Below are 22,889 nucleotides of genomic sequence, written 5' to 3'. Positions count from 1 at the left end.
CCATGGACAGAGAGGCCTGGTGGGCTATGGTCCATGGGGTCACAAAGAGTCAGACTGAGCGACTAACACACACACAAATAAAACTTGCTGATATGAGATGAAGGTGGAGAGCAGCCTAGAGGTATGCACGTGAGAGAGGGTAATAACAAGATGAGATGGTTGAATAGCATCACTGATTCAAGAGACATGATTTTGAACAAACTCCAGGAGATAGTGAAGGGCAGGGATGCCTGGTATGCTGCAGTTCATGGGGTTGCAAAGGGTCGGACATGATTTAGTGACTGAACAACAACAACTGGTTTATAGATGGCGTAATTGTCTTGTATGGCATATCCTTTACTGAGATATGGAGTGCTGGAAGATGGTTCCTTTTATGTTGAAATTTAGTGGACTATTTTTGTATGTTGAGTTGGATGTACCTTTGAGGTTTTAGACTTGCTGTGTTAAATAGTCAGTAGGGTATACAGGTATGGTGATCAGAGAATGATCTGAACAGCAAATATGACTTGGATATGCATTGCTTTGTATGTGGTAGTTGAAACTGTGAGAATGTAAGAAATTAACTAAGGATATCATGTTAAGCTAAGGGAAAGTGTGAATCACTCTGTCTGAAGATACAGAAAAGGTAAAGACTAAAGTTCAAAAAATACTGGCAAAATGAGATGGATGATTGAATCACCACATCATTCAGATATAAAAATATATTCATCATATACACTCATTTTCTAAAACATTTTATTTTGTGTATCTCCCTTTCCACACTTCTGAGAATAGTACTATATAAAAAACACACACACACAGCCCTCTGAACTTTCTTGTGATCTGAGCTCAAACTTCATGTGGTGTCTCTTAGTCAGACAAATAGAGACTTATTTTCTGCCAAGTGGATTATAGTTGACAAATCCATGAATAATTTTTATGACAACTTTCTTTGGTTATCTTGGTAGAAGACACCAAGGCACATTTCGTACTCCGGGTCCCTCGATCGTGTGAAAACCTACAGAAAGAAAACAGATGGTTTTCTTTACGTTAGCCATGAGTATGTGCATATGGCCAGAGGGTTACAAGGACTTCAGAAAATGTTTTCTATTTTTTTTTTTTAAATAAAGAATAAGCTCGTTAAAACTATTTAAATACACAACAATATGATAGGCAAAACAATTCTTCCCACTTTACGTTTTATTTCTCAAAACATCTCTCCAGAGAAGTTAATAGTTTATTTTTGTTGCTTAGTCTCTCAGTTGTGTCTGACTCTTTGTGACCGTGTGGACTATAACCTGCCAGACTCCTCTGTCCATGGATTCTCCAGGCAAGAATACTGGAGTAGGTTGCCATTTCATTCTCCAGGGGATCTTCCTGACCCAGGGAATGAACCTGCATCTCTTGCATTGGCAGGCAGATTCTTTACCACTGAGCCACCAGGGAAGCCCTAATAGTTCATTAAAGAGAGCTAAAATATCACCTCTGATTTTTTTTATGCCACTCTGAGAAGTGCGTGGGATTCTAGTTCCCTGTGATAGGAGATGAGTTTGAATCCATGCCCCCTGCATTGGTAATGGAGTCTTAACCACTGGACGGTCAGGGAAGTCCCTCAGCTCTGACATTTTTATCACTTAAAAATTGATCACTGTAAGAAATGAGCAGAAAGTTATGCTCTGTAAAACAAACATGTGCACTCATAAAAGAGTTTCAGTTCAGTTCAGTTCAGTCGCCCAGTCATGTCCAACTTTCTGTGACCCCATGAATCTCAGCATGTCAGGCCTCCCTGTCCATCACCAACTCCTGGAGTTTACCCAAACTCATGTCCATTGAGTTGGAGATACCACCCAGCCATCTCATCCTCTGTCGTCCCCTTCTCCTCCTGCCCTCAATCTTTCCTAGCATCAGGGTCTTTTCAAATGAGTCAGCTCTTCACATCAGGTGGCCAAAGTATTGGAGTTTCAGCTACAACATCTGTCCTTCCAATGAACACCCAGGACTGATCTCCTTTAGGATAAACTGCTTGGATCTTCTTGCAATCCAAGGAACTCTCAAGAGTCTTCTCCAACACCACAGTTCAAAACCATCAATTCTTCGGTGCTCAGCTTTCTTCACAGTCCAACTCTCACATCCATACATGACTCCTGGAAAAACCATAGCTTTGACTAAACGGACCTTTGCTGGCAAAGTAATGTTTCTGCTTTTTAATATACTATCTAGATTGGTCATAACTTTCCTTCCAAGGAGTAAGCATCTTTTAATTTCATGGCTGCAATCACCATCTGCTGTGACTTTGGATCCCCCCAAAATAGAGTTTACACTTGCTAATTTACCTTTTATATAAAAAGTTAAACTCAGGCAACAGGGTAATCTTGTTTCATACATAAGTTTTCTGAGTGGATGGAGGGAGATTTCTTTCTCAACTTTCTGTGTGAATCATTTTATAGAAATATTTATCAGACTGTAGCAGTCAGGAAATTTATACCCATTAAATCATTTCAAAGCCAATGATGTTAGATGTCTCTTTCTTGTCACATACAACATGGGATTAAAAACCACAAAAAGAAAAAATGCAAAAGACTTACAGCTGAGGGTCAAAAGTGCTATTGTCCAACCAGGTCCATAATTCCCCTCCAGGAGGAATCCTCAAACCAACCCAAAATGAATCATGTATATTTTGCCATAGGAAAGTCTAAAAAGAATAGGAAATATTGTATGAAATCAAGTGATTCTTACAGATGCAAGATAAAATACCACAGGAGCACCTTCTATATGACTGGCACTGCACTAGAAGCTAGGAATGAACAGATAAGACATGCTTCATGTTTTCAAATAGATCACAGTGGAGGGAAAAACCACAGTAATGCAATGGGATAAAAGCTAAAGAAAAATTATGAAATGTCTATCGACAACTGAATGGATAAAGATGTGGCACATATGTACAATGGAATATTAATCAGCCATAAAAAAGTGAAATTGGATCATTTGTCATACAGAGTGAAGTAAGTCAGAAAGACAAAAACAAATATATGTTAATACACATATATGTATTAAAAAATCTAGATGTACCTATTTGCAAGGCAGGAATGCAGACATAGAGAATGAACATGTGGATACAGGAAGACAGGGAGGGTGGGACAAATTGGGAGATGGGGATATATATATATATATATATATATATATATATATATATATATATATAACACACACACACACACACACACATACATATATATTACCATGTGCAAAATAGATAGCTAGTGGGAAGCTGTTGTATAGCACAGGGAGCTCAGCTCAGTGCTCTGTGATGACCTAAAGGGGTATTATGGCAGAGTGGGAGGGAGGTTCAAGAGGGAGGGAATACATTTATACCAATTATACTCTAATATAAAAACATAAACTGAGACTGCAAAGAAGAAAAGTACTATTATGGACAGTGTTAATAGACACCAAGGCTGTGGAGTCAGGCTGCAGCTACTATTACTACTACACATCTTTGCACCTATTCATTCTTTTTATTTCTGTATTTTTCCAGTCACTAAAACTCTGACTATAATATTCATACATATCTCAAAGAACTGTTATTGTTTTGTTAATAAGTAATATCACTAAACACTGCTTGGCACATAATGAATGCTTCTTGCCTAAATAATAGTGATTACTACCAAATACAAGTATTAAACAATAATCTAGAAGCAAGAAAACACACAAGGAAAGTTACAGAAAGAAAGCAATCTCTGAGCTGATGGAGTACATATTGTTCATAAGTTTTTTTTAATATTTTTAATTGGAGGATAATTGCTTTACAATATTGTGTTGGTTTCTGCTATACATCAGCATGAATCATCCATAGGTATACATGTGTCCCCTCCATCTTTAATCTCCCTCCCACCTCTCATCTCATCCCACCCCTCTAGATTGTCAAAAAACACCTGATTTGAGCTCCTTGCATCATATAGCAAATTTCCACTGGATATGATAAACTATATGTTTGCATGCTACTCTCTCAATTCCTCCCACCCTCTCCTTTCCCCACTATGTCCACCAGTCTGTTCTGTATGTCTGCATCTCCACTGCTGAAAATAAGATCATCAGTACCATCTTTCTAGATTCCATATAGGTGCATTGATATACGATATTTGTTTTTCTCTTTCTGACTTACTTCATTTTGTATAACAGGCTCTAGGTTCATCCACCTTATTGGAACCGACTCGAATGTGTTCTTTTTATGGCTGAGTAACTGTGGAAAATTCTGAAAGAGATGGGAATACCAGCCCATCTGACCTGTCTCTTGAGAAACCTGTTTGCAGGTCAGGAAGCAACAGTTAGAACTGGACATGGAACAACAGACTGGTTCCAAATAGGAAAAGGAGTACGTCAAGGCTGTATATTGTCATCCTGCTTATTTAACTTCTATGCAGAGTACATCATGAGAAACGCTGGGCTGGAAGAAACACAAGCTAGAATCAAGATTGCCGGGAGAAATATCAATAACCTCAGATATGCAGATGACACCATCCTTATGGCAGAAAGTGAAGAAGAACTAAAGAGCCTCTTGATGAAAGTGGAAGAGGAGAGTGAAGAAATTGGCTTAAAGCTCAACGTTCAGAAAACTAAGATCATGGCATCTGGTCCCATCACTTCATGGGAAATAGATGGGGAAACAGTGGAAACAGTGTCAGACTTTATTTTTTTGGGCTCCAAAATCACTGCAGATGGTGATTGCAGCCATGAAATTAAAAGATGCTTACTCCTTGGAAGGAAGGTTATGGCCAACCTAGATAGCATATTTAAAAACAGAGACATTACTTTGTCAACAAAAGTCCGTCTAGTCAAGGCTATGGTTTTTCCAGTGGTCATGTATGGATGTGAGAGTTGGACTGTGAAGAAAGCTGAGTGCCGAAGAATAGATGGTTTTGAACTGTGGTGTTGGAGCAGACTCTTGAGAGTCCCTTGGACTGCAAGGAGATCCAATCAATCCATCCTAAAGGAGATCAATCCTGGGTGTTCATTGGAAGGACTGATGTTGAAGTTGAAACTCCAATACTTTGGCCACCTCATGCGAGGAGTTGACTCATTGGAAAAGACCCTGATACTGGGTAGGATTGGGGACGGGAGGAGAAGGGGACGACAGAGGATGAGATGGTTGGATGGCATCACTGACTCGATGGACATGGGTTTGGGTAGACTCCGGGAGTTGGTGATGGATAGAGAGGCCTGGCGTGCTGCAATTCATGGGGTCGCAAAGAGTCGGACACGACTGAGCAACTGAACTGAACTGAACTGAACAGTCCATTGTATACATGTACCATAACTTCTTTATCCATTCATCTGTCGATGGACATCCAGGTTGCTTCCATGTTTTAGCTATTGTGAATAGTGCTGCAACAAACATTGAAGTACATGCGTCTCTTTCAATTATAGTTTTCTCAGAGTATATGCCCAGTAGTGGGATTGTTGGGTTTTATGGTAGTTTTCTTCCTAGTTTTTAAAGAAATCTTCATACTGTTCTCCACAGTGACTGTATCAGTTAACATTTCCACCAACAGTGCAAGATCATTCCCTTTTCTCCACACCCTCTCTAGCATTTATTGTTTATAGAGATTTTGATGATGACCATTCTGAACCGTGTGAGTTGATACCTTATTGTAGTTTTGATTTGCATTTCTCTAATGATGAGAGATGCTGAGAATCTCTTCATGTGTTTATTAGCCATCTGTATGTCTTTGGAGAAATGTCTGATTAGGTCCTCTGCCCATTTTTTGTTTGAGCTGTTTGTTTCCCTGATGTTGAGCTGCATGAGCTGCTTATATATCCTGGAGATTAATCCTTTGTCAGTTTTTTCCTTTGCAATTATATTCTCCCATTCTGAGGGTTGTCTTTTAATCTTGTTTCTTTTGCTATGTAAAAGCTTTTAAGTTTAATAAAGTCCCATTTGTTTAGTTTTGTTTTTATGTCCATTACTCTACGAGGTGGTTAATATCTCCTTTTGTACAATAACATAACCCCTGAGACAAAGTATATGGCTGGCCATAATGTGCTAAGTTGCTGAAGTTTTGTCCAACTCTTTGTGACCCTGTGGACTGACTGTAACAAAAGACTCCAACAAACAAAAGGGCCAAACAAAACAACAAGACTCCAACAAGACTCCTCTGTCCATGGGATTTCCAAGGCAAGAATACTGGAGTGGGTTGCCGTTTCCTCCTCAAGAAGATCTTCCCAGCCCAGGGATTGAAACTGTGTCTTTTGTATCTCCTGCACTGGTAGGCAGATTCTTTACCGCCCAATTCACATGTATGCCATGCCGTGCTCAGTTGCTTCACATGTATAATTGACCCCTATTACAAGCTTCAGGGGCCAGAAGATAGAATATTATGGGCTCAACTGTGTCTCTTCAAAATGTATGCATTTGAAGCTCTAACCCCTAGTGCTTCAAAATGTGACTGCCTTTGGAGACACAGCTTTTAGAGCAGTGACTAAGCAGAAATGAGGCTGTTAGGGTAGATCTTAATCCAATCTGATTATTGTCCTTATAAGAAGCAGAAATTTGGACATACAGAGAGACACAGATGCATGCATACAGAGGAAAGACCGTGTGAGGACAGAGGAAGCAGGTGGCCATCTAGAAACTAAGGAGAGAGGCCTTGTAAGGAAACAAATCTGCCAACACCTTGATCTTGAACTTCTAGCCTTCAGAGCTGTGAGTAATAAATTTCTGATGCTTAAGCCACCAAGTCTGTGGTACTTTGTTATGTTAGCTCTAACAAACTCATACAACCCCTTTGGGTGCTTGTGGGCTAAGTCACTTCAGTTGTGTCTGACTCTTTGTAACCCCATGGACTGTAGCTGCCCAGCTCCTCTGTCCATGGGATTCTCCAGGCAAGAATCCTGGAGGGGTTGCCATGCCCTCCTCCAGGTGATCTTCCTGACCCAAGGATCAAACTTGCATGTTCTGCATTGACAGGCAGGTTCTTTACCACTAGTGCCACCTGGAAAGCCTTACAGCCCCTGTATTAGTCTGCTGGTGGCTCAGATGGTAAAGAAACTGCTTGCAATGCAGAAGACCAGGGTTCAATTCCTGTGTAGGCAAGACAATAAATCCTGAGTGGAGAAACTGTGCAATGAAAGACTTTCTTAAAAAACTTTATTTGTTTCCTGCTCATCATCAAATGGAAAAATGCTGAAATGCAGAAAAGACAAGTTTTCTGGGCAACAAGAAATCTAACCCATCACTTAATGATTAACTGAAACTCCATATTAAAGACCTAGGAGGAACTGTGTGTTCATTTCCAAGCACAAAGCTATGTAACTAAGTCTCTTCTTATTAGATGCTTTCTTATTAGGTCCTTTCCAGTTGATACCTGTTTCCCCTTTTTTGTCTTAAGCTGACTTCTAAGAGAAGAAAAGAGTCTCTTTTTAGTTCTCCACCCATTCTGGATTTGGTTCATATTCAAACCATTTTGGACTGGATCTGACAAAGAGTTTTACAGTTTGATATTTGGGGTTACATTGGTTACACTGAAGATAACTTACTTCCCTTTTTGATTTTCTTGTTGTTGTGGATTTCTATGAAACTCAGAAGAATTTTTCTTCCCCCTACAAAAGTTTCAGCAGCTGCCCTGATGTAAACCCTCCAGATTTAGCCAGACTTGTAAAGCACTGCTCGTCATTGAGTTTCCTGAAACTGAGCCTTTGACATCGCTTGTAATTTCAACATACTAATTCTTATGCTGAGAATCCTTATTTGATGTTTGCTAACTAACATCTATACTGGCCTTATTTAGAAGGTTTAGTGTCCAACCTTCGTGTAAGAAAATTTCAATTTAAATTAAGCCAGAATTAGAAAAATATTAGTTTTCTTCAACAAAACCCAAAATTTAATGAGAAAGGCTATACTGTATTTCCTTTCTCCGAACATCATTTTTAATTTCAGTTGACATGCTGTCTGACTACAAACTTTGTGAGCAAACATGGATTAAATATGGGAGATGAAACTGATGTCATACATTTAAAATGCAATCTGGGAAACAGAGGGATCCCTTACAGAGAAGAACTTAGGTATATACTACTAAAAGGATTTCTCCTATCCCTAGCTAAGTGAATGTTAGAGTGAAAGTTGCTCAGTCGTGTCTGACTCTTTGTAACCCTATGGACTATATAATCCATGGAATTCTCCAGGCCAGAATACTGGAGTGGGTAGCCTTTCCCTTCTCCAGGGAATCTTTCCAACCCAGAGATCGAACCCAGGTCTCCCGCATCACAGGCGGATTCTTTACCAGCTGAGCCACAAGGGAAGCAAAAGAAGCTTAAAATAATAATATATTCACTCAACCAATAATTGTGCAGTTCATATCAATGAGGTTTAAATTTTTTTCACCGAAATTTTCAAATTTATAGCACAAAGAAGTACTGCAGTTGTGAAGGATGTTATAATCTTAAAATTTTATACCTCACCATATCAGTGAAGTCTCGGACCACCATGAGATGTGATTTTTTCATGACACAGTCATTTTTACTTTCATTCCAAGATTTCTTATTTTCATCTTTAGCAACCCAGTAGCATTTCCCCCCATGCAGCGTCCAATCTTTGGTGGGGCATGATGTATGAACAGTAGAAGAACTGAAAGGAACTGGAAGGAAAAAGGATAAGTAATTAAAAGAAACGTGAGAATGCATCCCTAATATTGTATAATTAAAGCCTCTCAAAATTTGTTAAATTATGGCCTAAGCTTTCTTTGACAAAAGTATGTGCTTTTCTCAGGGTGGATTTTGAAAAAACAAAAACTAAGCGAGTTTCAATTGTGTATTTTTTTCCTTCTCTCTTTCCTTCTTTCTCCCATTTAATTTATTCTCTTTAAAACATGTTATGTTTTCTATGAGCTGGGCAATGCGCAGATACTAGGATAAAGTGATGAACATCCAAACTTCAGGAAGATAAAAATTTTGGAGGAAAAGTAGAAATTAGAGATTTCAACTAGTGATCCACCAATGAACCAAGCATTTTGAGAATTATATATCACTATAATTTTGAGAATTATAAAATCAGAAGAATTTTAATGGCTGAGTAATATTCCATTGTGTATATGTACCACAGCTTCCTTATCCATTCGTCTGCTGATGGACATCTAGGTTGCTTCCATGTCCTGGCTATTGTAAACAGTGCTGCGATGAACATTGGGGTACACGCGTCTCTTTCAATTCTGGTTTCCTCGGTGTATATGCCCAGCAGTGGGATTGCTGGGTCATATGGCAGTTCTATTCCCAGTTTTTTAAGGAATCTCCACACTGTTCTCCATAGTGGCTGTACTAGTTTGCATTCCCACCAACAGTGTAAGAGGGTTCCCTTTTCTCCACACCCTCTCCAGCATTTATTGCTTGTAGACTTTTGGATAGCAGCCATTCTGACTGGTGTGAAATGATACCTCATTGTGGTTTTGATTTGCATTTCTCTAATAATGAGTGATGTTGAGCATCTTTTCATGTGTTTGTTAGCCATCTGTATGTCTTCTTTGGAGAAATGTCTGTTTAGTTCTTTGGCCCAATTACTTTACAATATTGTAATAGTTTTTGCCATACATTGACATGAATCAGCCATGGGTTTACATGTGTTCCCCTTCCCGGACCCCCCACCCACCTCCCTCCCCATCCCATCCTTCTGGATCATCCCATTGCCCCGGCCCTGAGCCCTTGTCACATGCATCGAACATGGAATGGTGCTCTGTTTCACATATGACAATACACATGTCTCAATGCCATTCTCCCAGAACGTCCCACCCTCACCTTCTCCCTCAGAGTCCATAAAATTGTTCCATGCATCTGTGTCTCTTATTCTGTCTCGCATATAGGGTTATCGTTACCATCTTTCAAATTCCATATATATGCATTAGTATACTGTATTGTTGTTTTTCTTTCTGGCTTACTTCACTCTGTATAATGGGCTCCAGTTTCATCCATCTCAGTAGAACCGATTCAAATGTATGGCAAAAACTATTACAATATTGTAAAGTAATTAGCCCCCAGCTAAAATAAATAAAAAAAAAAAAAAATAAAGAAAGACTACATACCTTTTAAAAAAAAAAAAAATCAGAAGAATTTTTATTGGGAAAAATTTGTATGATACATGGCCTCTAAAACTCAGATAGATTGATCTTCCTATGTACAAAAGGGTCTGGACAGAATTTAAAACAATTTTATTCAATATCATGTTATCACTTCTATCAAGAGTAGAAGGAGGACAATTATGTGCTTTTGTGTTGAGAATAATGTCAGAGAAAATTTGCTATCGTAGTCTCACTAGTTTAAAAAAATTAAAGTTTTTGGAATGAGGTTGAGGAGACTTGGAAAAATTAAAATCCATTTTAAAGTTTTAATGAGTTCCAGAAGTTCAAATCACTCTCTAACATGGACTGGTAAGTCTTTCTAATAGCATTATATATGCAGGTTCAAAAAAAAAAGAAAAGCATATAGTTTTTCAATATAGAATAAGAACTTAAATCAACAGATTAAAAATAATAAAGGAAACAGAAAGAAAAAGAAAACAGAAAAGCTAAATAATTGAGTGTTTTCCTGACTTTTAAAAGCATATAAATACATTCATATGTGAAATTTAAAAACTTGCATAAAATTATCATTTATAATATTTTTCATGTAGTACCATTAAAAAACTGACAAAAAGCTATGTGGTGTGATCATGAATTTTAAGAATGAAAATATTTTGACCATATTCTACACCTGCACATGTCCCAGTAGAAATAAAAATACTAATAAAATACAATGATTTCAACATAATACCTTTAAATTCATTTAAAACAATACAATTTTATTTTTCTCATTTGCCTTGGATCTTTAAATAGTTCTGTCAAGGACTATAATAGGCCCATGAAAAACAATGGTCTAAACCATCCCTCTGTAGGGGTAGAGGAATCTCCCCTTTATTCAGATATACCCAAGTAAAATCCATGCTACTGTCCACACTTGCTTACTCAGGAATTCAGTTCAGTTCAGTTCAGTCGCTCAGTCATGTCTGACTCTTTGTGACCCCATGGACTGCAGCGCACCAGGCTTCCCTGTCCATCACCAAGTCCCGGAGTTTACTCAAACTCATGTCCATTGAGTCGGTGATGCCATCCAACAATCTCATCCTCTGTTGTCCCCTTCTTCTCCTGCCTTCAATCTTTCCCAGCATCAGGGTCTTTTCAAATGAGTCACTTCTTCACATCAGGTGGCCAAAGTATTGGAGTTTCAGCTTCAGCATCAGTCCTTCCAATGAATATTCAGGACTGATTTCCTTTGAGATTCACTGATTGAATCTCCTTGTAGTCCAAGGGACTCTCAAGAGCCTTCTCCAACACCACCGTTCAAAAGCTTCAATTCTTTGGCACTCAGCTTTCTTTATGATCCAGCTCTCACATCCATACATGACTATAAGAAAAAACATAGCTTTGACTAGATGGATCTTTGTTGGCAAAGTAATGTCTCTGCTTTTTAATACGCTCTCCATGTTGGCCATAACTTTTCTTCTAAGGAGCAAGCGTCTTTTAATTTCATGGCTGTAGTCACCATCTGCAGTGATTTTGGACACCAAAATAATAAAGTCTGTCACTGTTTTCACTGTTGCCCCATCTATTTGCCATGAAGTGATGGGACTGGATGCCATGATCTTAGTTTTCTGAATGTTGAGCTTTAAGCCAACTTTTTCACTCTCCTCTTTCACTTTCATCAAAAGATTCTTTAGTTCTTCTTCACTTTCTGCCATAAGGGTGGTGTCATCTGCATATCTGAGGCTATTGATATTTCTCCGGGCAATCTTGATGCCAGCTTATGCTTCATCCAGCCTGGCATTTCTCATGATGTACTCTGCATATAAGTTGAATAAGCAGGGTGACAATATACAGCCTTGATGTACTCCTTTCCCGATTTGGAGCCAGTCTGTTGTTCCAACAGAAAATTGGATTAAAGATTTACTGAGTATGGCCCCGCCCTTCAGAACAAGACCTAGTTTCCCCCTCAGTCAGTCTCTCCCATCAGGAAGCTTCTATAAGCCTCTTATCCTTCTCCATCAGAGGGCAGACAGAATGAAAACCACAATCACAAAAAACTAACCAATCTGATCATATGGACCACAGCCTTGTCTAACTCAATGAAACTATGAGCCATGCTGTGTAGGGCCACCCAAGAGAGATGGGTCATGGTGGAGAGTTCTGACAAAATGTAGTCCACTGGAGAAGGGAATGGCAAACCGCTTCAGTATTCTTGCCTTGAGAGTCCCATGAACAGTATGAAAAGGCAAAAAGATAGGACACTGAAAGATGAACTCCCAAGGTTGGTAAGTGCCCCATATGCTACTGTAGATCAGTGGACATATAACTCCAGACAATATGAAGAGACAGAGCCAAAACAAAAACAACACCCAGTTGTGGATGTGACTGGTGATGGAAGCAAGGTCTGATGCTGTAAAGAGCAATATTGCATAGGATCCTGGAATGTTAGTTACATGAATCAAGGCAAATTGAAAGTGGTCAAATAGGAGATGGCAAGATCGAACGTCGACATTTTAGGAATCAGTGAACTAAAATGGACTGGAATGGGTGAATTTAACTCAGATGACCATTATGTCTACTACTGTGGGCAGGAATCCCTTAGAAGAAATGGAGTAGCCATCATAGTCAACTCAGAAATTAGGCAATATAAAATAACATTACCTATTGAGCTGGTTGTTTCAGATTTACTTTGTTCAGTACAAGATTTCTTCTTTGATTCATTATCCACTTCAGTTTGTCTTGCAGATCTGAACTGAATAACTAGTGCAAGAAGATACATCTTTTCTTAATTAAACATAAAGCAGAAAATGGTCAGATTGTAGTGACTCAGTGCAGTTGATTAATGTGGAAACGCCAGAGCAATTAAAGTGATTAAAATTAATAGGAAAAAATTCCTTTTCCCAAGATTGGACCTTCTTTTGCACATACTCCTGTTAATTTTATTAATATCAAATTTAGGGGAATTGGAGAAATATGACCTGGGACCAGAAGGAAACTCACTTGATTTTTTCTGGCATTTTCATATTTACTTTAATAAACACAAAATAACCAGCTCTGAATGTAAGCTTCATTATACAGTTTGTGTTTGGTAAGTTCCTATTAACTGTACCAGGTGTCACCTGATTCATGGAAAGCGTTTTATGTGTTTTGATTTCAGTTCATGATTCTGATCCTTTTGAGGTTGTCCATTTAAAATCTACATATAGAACGACAGGGTGAGCCCAGAGTATTTTTCTACCATGAGGAAGACATTTGTCTTTCTGGTGGCCATTTCACTGAAATTACTTTTGGTTATTTATAGTCTCACAATAATGTGTATTAATCAGTTAAATCTTTATTTTTTTTTTTATTTTTTTTTTAGGTTATAATGGACTTTATTTTTTTTTTTATATATAAATTTATTTATTTTAGTTGGGGGCTAATTACTTTACAATATTGTAATAGTTTTTGCCATACATTGACATGAATCAGCCATGGGTTTACATGTGTTCCCCTTCCTGGACCCCCCACAGTTAAATCTTTAAAATCTATTGTAGTAACAAATCTGTTGCTAACAAACTACTGTTTTGATAACAAGCAAATCTACTAACCTATACCGAAAAGAAACATAGCAGAGTGGGTATTTTTTTTTAATGGCCATGCCCTATGGCATGTGGGATTTTAGTTCCCTGACCAGGGATCAAACCTGCACCCTCTGCAGTGGACATGAAGAGTTTTTTTAACCACTGCACTGCCAGGGAAGTCCCAGAAGAGGTGTTTAATGTTAAGTATTTTTTGCTTCATCCCCTTAATGTTTAAGTCCCAATTTGGCCACTGCCTAGTTATATTAAACTAGTCAAACCACTTATCACTCCGGGCTTTAGACTGTTCACCTCAACTGGAGGCTTGACCTTGTTGGTTTCTAGGGCCCCATCCAGTTCTAGAATTCTGACTCTGCCCATTGACCTCTAGTAACTAATGACATACATAATTACTAATATCATTCACAAGGACAACACAGGCAGATAGTGCCTTGATCTGTTCTAGGGTTTGGTTCAATCTGGAAACCTGAATTCCTTAGAATGTACATCATCTGGGAGTTTTTCTCCAAGCATTTACTCAATAAACTATTAAAATAATTGCCATATAAAGTTGGGCTATATTTCACTATATTCACAGCATATGAGTATAATTTTAAAGTGCCTGAGTGAATTGCTTGGTTTTAGACAAATTTTTCACCCATGGATGCAAGATTGATGATGCTCTGGAGTAGCTAATGGGACTTCCCTTGTGGCTCAGCTAGTAAAGAATCCGCCTGCAGTGCCAGAGGCCCCGGTTCAATTCCTGGGTTGGGAAGATCCCCTGGAGAAGGGAAAGGCTACTCACTCCAGTATTCTGGCCTGGAGAATTCCACAGACTGTGTAGTCCATGGGGTCACAAAGAGTCAGACACAACTGAGTGACTGTCACTTCACATTCAGGATGCCATGATCTTAGTAAGCTTGAATAAGATCTTGAATAAGCTTAAACAGAAATATGCTTCATAGTTTAATTTGCTTTCACAGAACATGGTTCAGAGAAGCTGATTTTGATCATAAAATGTAAATCTAGCCTCCTTCATATATCAATGAAACGAATCCATGATATATGTGATATCACATGATGAAGTTCTATGGAAAACCTCTAGTTTTATTTGTGTATCAAATTTCCTGCTTTTTGTGAAATTGTACTGAATTGTGTAGAAACCACTTTAACAGCAAATGCATTTACAACAGATCATGATAAAATAATACTTTGGGGTAAATAAATGTTATTGGTAATTACTTACCAAGTGTGCTCAGCACAATTACTATTACAAGAAGAATGATAATCATTGCACATCCAACTTTCAGGAAAATTCCGTGGTGGTGAGAATCTATAAAATTGAATAAATTTCATTAGTAAGCCCAGTAAGTAATTCCTTAGGTGGTAAGGAAGGGCTGAATAAACTTTGTCAGTTATGCTCTTGAGTTACTTTCCTTTGAAATACGTAGGCCTAATTTCCTCTTACATACAAATTTGGTCCCCTGATTTGTGAAGAAGGGGTAATTTATTAAACTGAATGAATATATTTTTTCCTTTTGATTCGCCATGTATAATCTTAACCTAAGTTTTTATATAAGACTGAAATTGTCAAGATTCTCTAATAAACTTACCGACAGCACACACTTATTTGGGTTGAGCCATTCTTTTATGTCTTTCATGCATTCTTATACAATAAACCTATTTTCTGTGATATGTAGTTGCAATTTCATAAAATTATACGTTTTAAAATAAAAGTAATTTTAGGGATAACTTGTCCAACATTTGAATGTTAAAATGGGGATTTTAAGTCCACAAAACACAGTTACTTGATAGCAGAGCTGAGATCATACCTCAGGTTTCTTGACTACCAAATTAGACCTGTGTTCACTGTCCATTCTATCTCTTGTACTCAGATAAATAAGTCATAACGAGAAAGTGGCATTTTTAGCTCTGGGCTGGTTGATAGCTAAAACCAAGAGGCTCTTATCCTAAATAGTTACAGCATGTCAATTCCACTAGATATGTGATATATACACATCTACATGGGGCTTCCCTGGTGGCTCAGGCAGTAAAATGTCTGCCTACAGTGCGGGAGACCCAAGTTCAATCCCTGGATCAGGAAGATCCCCTGGAGAAGGGAATGGCTTCCCACTCCACCATTCTTGCCTGGAGAATTCCATGGATAGAGGAGCCTGGTGGGCTATAGTCCATGGGGTTGCAAAGAGTCAGACACAACTGATACTTTCACTTTCACAAACTGAGAGCCTACTACTATAACTGAGGTGAAAATACAACCAATTACAAAATCAAATGTCAAGAATGATTAACCTGAATGCTTGTTTAGTGGAATACTATTAGAGAGTGCTTGTTCAAATTATTATAGTTTGTGTAAAACATCTTTAATGAGAATTTGTTAAATTCTCAAAACACTAAGAGAAGTCCATGCATTTCCTTTTATCAGGCAAAACAATGCAAATTGTGCCTGATAGGCAATAGCGAGAAGAATGTAATAATATCCTAACACACATTTCTAGGGTGAAGAACTAAGATTTCAGACCTAAAAAGCTGTAGAATAAATCATCAGAGTTCATGAATGGAACTAATACAAGGAGTACTACATCACTCCTTTAGGCCCCTGAAGTAAAGTTTAAGAAAAGCATGAATTTCTGAGTCTTAGTCTGGAATATTCTCAACTGTATTACCTTTTCTCACTGATATTTCACTCAGTTTCATGGGGGTACCCTCTTGTTTTATATCTTGGAGAATCAATGAATCTATAATATTTAAAATATTTAGAATAAATGAGATCCCATTATTTAAAATCCATTTATAGATTCATCTGCCTACTTAGGACTGTGCAAGGCAGTGGAAATACAAAGATTAAGAGATTAGGGAGAGCGTTTCAACACACATGAAGCTCTGAAATAGGAAGAAATATGATAATTTTAAAGAGCAAAGAGAAAGTCAACAACCAGAGTTAAACAAATGAAATTTAGCAACTTCAAAGAGAAAGCTCGGGGACAATTGTGTAGGGCTCTGTGGGACATTACAATCCAAAGTAGCAAATCTTTCTTTCCCTCTTGAATATGACACATGGGGACAGAAGTTGCATTTATCCACATCAGAGATATGCAGTGAAAGAGGAATAAAATATTTGACTTCTAGTCATGACTATAGGTAGGTAATTTATTTTTTATGCATTCATATTTCCTCATTTTTAACATTACAATAAAATTGGACTAGATAGCATTAAAGACACTGTCCCCAAATCTCTTTTCCTTGTTCTATTCTTTTTTAAATTAATTTTTATTGGAGTATAGCTGATTTGTGTGCTTAGTCACTCAGTTGTGTCAGACCCTTCGTGACCCTTTGGACTGTAGCCCGCCAGGCTCCTCTGTCCACGGGATTCTCCAGGCAAGAATACTGGAGTGGGTTACCATTTCCTTCTCCAGGGGATCTTCCCAACCCAAGGATTGAACCCAGGTCTCCTGCGTTGGTGGGCTGATCCTTTGCCACTGAGCCACCAGGGAAGTCCATTTTATAAATCTGTATGTCAATCCCAATCTCCCAATTTATCCCTCCTTTCTTTTCTCCTTGGTAACCATAAGTTTGTTTACTAAGTCTGTGACTCTATATCTGTTTTGTAAATGGGTTCATTTATACCATTTTTTTTTTTTGACCAGGAAAAAAGTAATCTTCTTTCCATGAACAGACAAAATTAAATCCTGGCATGCAGAATCAAAAATATTGGTCTTGTTACTTGAAGTGAGTTAAAATAACCTCTAGAAAAATGGACCAATTATATGAGATTTGTGGGAACTGGAGGAATAAGAATACAGGTTTCATCCATATTACTTCTCAAACTAAGTTCCATTAGCTCACATAAAATGAAAGCTCCCAGTCTGTCAAGAAAAGAAAGCAGATAAGCCCATATTGAGCAAGTTGTGGTGTGCTGTGTTAAGTTGCTTCAGTCATGTCTGACTCTTTATGACCCTAATGTAGCCCACCAATTCCCTCTGTCTGTGGGATTCTCTAGACAAGAATACTGGAGTGGGTTGCCATGCCCTCCTCTAGGAGATCGGCCTGACCCAGGGACCAAGCCCAAGTTTCTTATGTCTCCTGAATTGGCAGGTGGGTTCTTTACCACTAACACCACCTGGGAAGCCCCTCTGAGCAAGTTAGAGAGAGAATATTTAAACACAGAAAATTTCTTTCAACTGGAGAAAACCATACATGAGACCCATTTGAAAACCGCAAACTGAAAAATATGGAAGAAGAAATGGATTCTTGGGAATAACAGGAAAGCAAAACATCAGTTTTGCTCCACAAGGACAAGCTTGTGGAGATTTTAAACATTTTATGAAGCCTTTACAATACAATAATTCTTACCCTAGAGGAGATAATATAAATGCAACATGGAATTTTCCCTAAAGCTTCGTTTATATAGAATGTATGTAGAACATACACTGGATTTGAAAAAGCTATTGGTTTTGAGATGATTTGTGATTAAGGTACAATCTTATCTTCAGCTGTATGCCTATCTACTTGTGCTCCAAAAATATTCTATTGCTCAGATAATCATTAATTCTAAATTTCAGGAAATAAGATATTAACATTTTATGTCTTTTTATTTTAGTTTAACATTTTTATCCTACCAATACACAACTTCCAAAAGGCTAAATAACAAGGTGAATAATTGCCAGGGATATTTTCCTCAGTGTGAATGAGTTTATCATATTATTTTCAAAGGGCAGATTCAGATGAGTAAAATTATAGAGCAGAAAGAGGTTATGAGTATCAATACCACCATAAGAATATAATAAATGTTCACCACAAGAAATATAAGGAATAGAGAGAGTTCATGGAAACCAAAAACAAAGGTCTACATATTAAGACTAAAGTTACAATTAACTTTATGAACACTTTGTGTCATTAAAATCCTTCACTGTTACCCTGGCATTCAGTAGATTTTGCTTTGAATCCAGTCTCCTATTTCCAGTAAATCCCCTGGAGAAGGAAGTGGCAACCCACTCCAGGATTCTTGCCTAGAGAACCCCATGGACAGAGGAGCCTGGTGGGCTACAGAGTTGGACATGACAAAATGACTTAGCACATTTCCAGTAAGACAGATGTAAACACAGGACAGAAACAAGGGAGATTTAAAGTAAAACATTAATTTTAACAGGAGTTCTAGATTCAGCTTACCAGATCTCTGGAGTGAAGATGAATGTTCTGAAGATGTATGTTTGATATCAGCATAGACTATCTCTCCAGCCATTGCATAAATTAAAAAGAATCCTATATTTGCAAACTTCCTGTAAATGAGATATATTGAGACAGATAATTTCTTTCCTTTCTCTCAAGTTTGGTAGATTCCCTCAATGAATAAAAAATAAAAGCAACGTGTTCAGCCTAATCAATCAAGGCAATAGATTATTGAACACTTGCGTGACCTGGAAGAAAACTACTATCCATGCAGTAGTTTCTTGCACTTCAGTTAGCTTTCTGCCCTCACTGGGAATGATTTCGACCTTTGTTAGTACTACAGAAGAGATCGCATCACTTTCCTCATAAACCACTTCCTCTTTTAGCTCAGACATATTTTCAGGCAGAAACCCTTTGACATTCTAGCATTTTCTACAAAGTGGAATAGCAATTTGAAAGGAAGGACAAGAAAAAGAGGATTTTTATTATGAAAGTAGTGGAAAGTATTGACAGAATCCTCATCTTTGAAATGCCTTGTAATTAACTAGGCAATACTTTAAAAATTCCCTGAAAGCTATTTCTTCTCTTGTATGCTTTATAACATTAACAGCAAGGTAAGTTGAAGCATAGATTATGCAGAGGATTTCCAAACTGAAAAATAATCTATCATTTTTTCTATATTATTTGATTACAAGTTTCTATCACAGTCTATTGTAAGCTAGATTTGGAACTTTAAAAGCCTGGGCCTAAATCTTGACTTCAAAATGTAGCAGCTAAACACCTTTGGACAAATTTATCTTTTCAATGCCAAAGTTCTAATCTATAACAGATATAATAATACGAGAGTACTATTGTATTATTGAACATTATAATGTATAATAAACTATGTTATATAGTTTAACAAACTATAAATAAAGTATACAAATATTGCTACTTTTTCTTGTACACCACTGGCTTCCTTTGACATTCATCCTAGTATTTTTCTAACTTCTTCCTTATCGTTTTGTGGTACTTTACTTTTCCTCTACTTACCTCTGAAAGAGTATCTTTGTGTTTAGAAAAAGAGACTAAAAATAGTAATGCTTAAGGAAGACTGATTATTTAACAATAGCTTGCATGCATTCTTAAGAATTTAGAAAAGTCCCTTTTTCTACCAACACTATTAAAGTGCAATGAAGAAAAATAAGATACAATGGCATAATAAAAAATGAAGGTCTGTAATGGTTAACATCAAAGACACAGATAATAGAGTGGGCTAAGTAATTAACCACATTTTAGGGAGTTCTAAGAAAATGAAAGTGTGCAAATCAGGAATGTGATAAAGTTACAAAAAGAGGAAATATGTTCTAAGATGAAGAGTGAAATTTTACATTAAAAGAAAAAATAGAATCTTTAATTTCAAGTACACGAAGCAAGATTAAGGTTTAAGCAAAAATGGAGGCACCAGCAGTCTCTAACTGGTAATTGATTTAAAATACCTGAGACATTTTTTATTTATCAACACAGAAATTTGTCCAAAATAGTGAAAGGTTGTTGCTGAACCACGAAAGACACCAGGATTCTTGGCCTCCAGAGGAGAAGGATTCAATATGAGGCCAGAGACGAGGCTTGATCGTTCAGAGCTTTTGTGTAGTAAAGTTTTATTAAAATATAAAAGAGATAGAGAAAGACATCAGACATCAGAAAGGGGCAGAAAGAGTGTCCCCTCACTAGTGTTAGCAATGGAGTTATATACTTTTAATTAGTTATTACAGTGAATCAAAAGAATGTCTGGAGGTTGTAAAGACCTTACTAGACCCACTCCCATAATTTACATTTTAAGATAACAGGATTAGCCAGAAGGTTTTTTTCCAGAAACTGTCTTCAAGCAGGATACATTATTATTATATAATCCTAAGGAATGTAGAGGAAAAAAAAAATTTGTCCTTTCCTCCTCCTTGAGAATTCCAGACCCCTCTCTCCTTGGGGACCCCCTGACTTCTTATCAACCTGCCTGGGAATTGACTCTCTCAATAGAATCAAAAGATTTTTTGTCAACAAAGACAACATATATGTTGTCAGAGAAATGACAATTTTAAGTAATTTGTCTGAATAGGTTTTAATACTTGTGAATTTAAAATATAGTTTGAAAGTTTAGATTGGTAATCACAACTCCCCTTTATTTTGGTGGCACTTTCTGTCAGATGACACATTGTTGTTAAAATATATAGTATCATTTCAATTTGTGTTCCTGTGCCTGCCTGGATTTATTTACATGTTGTGAGGTATACATCAAAAGAGAGAGAGATCTCCAAATAGTTTCTGTTCAGGGAAACATTGGGTGTATTTCCATTAGTAGATCAATTTCCATGAAATATATATAAAGTTTATAATATTTGTATAAGTTTTCACAAATTTAATATAAAGATAGTCTCATAAAGACAGTAAACTCAATTTGCATTGAATTTGTAAATATATACTGGAGATTGCATTAGCTAAAAATTAACATTTATTAAGATCATCATGTGTTTCAGATATTCGCTCTTTTTTTTTTTTTAATAAATTTATTAATTTTAGTTGGGGGCTAATTACTTTACAATATTGTAATAGTTTTTTGCCATACATTGACATGAATCAGCCATGAGTTTACATGTGTTCCCCTTCCTGGACCCCCCACCCACCTCCCTCCCCATCCCATCCCTCTGGGTCATCCCATTGCCCCGGCCCTGAGCCTTTGTCTCATGCATCAAACATGGAATGGTGTTCTGTTTCACATATGATAATATACATGTTTCAATGCTATTCTCCCAGAACGTCCCACCCTCACCTTCTCCCTCAGAGTCCATAAAATTGTTATATGCATCTGTGTCTCTTATTCTGTCTCGCGTATAGGGTTATCGTTACCATCTTTCAAATTCCATATATATGCATTAGTATACTGTATTGTTGTTTTTCTTTCTGGCTTACTTCACTCTGTATAATGGGCTCCAGTTTCATCCATCTCAGTAGAACCGATTCAAATGTATTTTTTTTAATGGCTGAGTAATATTCCATTGTGTATATGTACCACAGATATTCGCTCTTTTAAACCTCACATATTGCAAGAAATATAAAAAGCTAGGTGACTTATTATCCCTATTTATTGACGAGGAAGCAAAGTAACTTACCTAAAATCACACAGAAGGGTAGGAGTCGAGCAGAAATCTGAAAGACTATTTGACGCCAACACATATAAACTCACTGGCTAAACTCAATGGCTTCTCTTGGAACAAGAAGCTGAGATTCAAAAGACTATTCTCTCCCCAGGGAGCTGAGTTTTTAGTGAGTTAGACAAACCATTTACTAACACTCAATATATGAGTCAAAAAAATTATCCAGCAGAGCCTAGAAGTTCATCAGAGAGAAACTTGAAATGAGACGTGAACATCAAAGAAAAAAATGAATTTAGTTACAATTAAGGCTGATGAACAAATGGACCAGCAAAACAGAAAGGTACCATAAAGAAGTACCTTCAGGATTTGCAGCAATCCTTGTCACTCCAGGGTTTCAAAGAGCTTCATAAAAATAGAATCGCACAATTTGTAGTCTTTTAAGTCGAGCTTCTCCGCTCATCAGATTTTCAGTCCTTATTTGTGCTGTCACAGATACAGAGCATCATAATACAGTTGCACCACAGCTGATCTGTTTTACATCTGCTGGACACCTGTGTTGTTTCCAGTTCAGGGCTGTGATGAATAAAACTGCTGTGGATTTTTTTGCACCATTCTTTGTATGCATACCACTTCTATTTTTGTTAGGAAATAAGTCAAATTTCTGGATCCTGAGCTATCTGCACGTTCAATTATAGTAGAGATTGTCAAACCGAGGGTGTCCTCATCAATTTACACTCCCTTTAGAAGTTTTTCTTCTTTTTTTCCAGCTAATACAAATTCTCACTAACACCAAATTCTCATTTGGTATTCTCTTTCTATTCTTGACCATTTTTTTTTTATTGATCTCCTACAACTTTCATTTAACATTATATTTTTTTTTAAATAAATTTATTTATTTTAGTTGGGGGCTAATTACTTTTCAATATTGTAGTGGTTTATGCCATACATTGACATGAATCAGCCATGGGTTTACATGTGTTCCCCATCCTGAA

At 37.3% G+C, this 22,889-nt stretch overlaps 1 protein-coding gene across 6 annotated transcripts; it reads right to left on the bottom strand.

Moving 5' to 3' along the window:
- Positions 1-718: 718 nt before the first annotated feature.
- Positions 719-22,385, bottom strand: CLECL1 (C-type lectin like 1). 6 transcript variants are annotated; one of them, XM_081587307.1, is made up of 7 exons: positions 21,913-22,385; positions 18,767-18,876; positions 14,826-14,912; positions 12,681-12,779; positions 8,434-8,609; positions 2,565-2,671; positions 719-997 (listed from the first exon to the last, which is right to left on the bottom strand). In XM_081587307.1, exons 2-7 carry the CDS (start codon positions 18,837-18,839, stop codon positions 889-891), a joined length of 651 nt encoding a protein of 216 aa, XP_081443433.1. In that variant the 5' UTR covers positions 18,840-18,876; positions 21,913-22,385; the 3' UTR covers positions 719-888. The 6 variants fall into 6 exon arrangements, with proteins under 6 accessions (XP_081443433.1, XP_081443430.1, XP_081443429.1 ...); XM_081587304.1 differs by lacking the exon at positions 21,913-22,385 and adding an exon at positions 4,142-4,279 and having other exon boundaries at positions 719-2,123; positions 18,767-19,083; XM_081587303.1 differs by lacking the exon at positions 21,913-22,385 and adding an exon at positions 4,142-4,279 and having other exon boundaries at positions 18,767-19,083.
- Positions 22,386-22,889: the final 504 nt, after the last annotated feature.

Source organism: Giraffa tippelskirchi, chromosome 4 (genome assembly GCF_054371585.1).
Source record: "Giraffa tippelskirchi isolate mGirTip1 chromosome 4, T2T-mGirTip1v1.2.pri, whole genome shotgun sequence".
Classification (NCBI taxonomy): domain Eukaryota; kingdom Metazoa; phylum Chordata; class Mammalia; order Artiodactyla; family Giraffidae; genus Giraffa; species Giraffa tippelskirchi.
This window is presented reverse-complemented; position numbering and strand designations above follow the sequence as displayed.

Coding starts and splice junctions, on each gene's coding strand:
- CLECL1 (XM_081587303.1), bottom strand. CDS start 18,839: ATGGCTGGAGAGATAGTCTATGCTGATATCAAACATACATCTTCAGAA. Junction 4,280..8,433: donor TCCGAGACTTCACTGATATG/GTGAGGTATAAA, acceptor ACCTGCAAACAG/GTTTCTCAAGAGACAGGTCA. Junction 998..2,564: donor AGCACTTTTGACCCTCAGCT/GTAAGTCTTTTG, acceptor TTCTTTCTGTAG/GTTTTCACACGATCGAGGGA.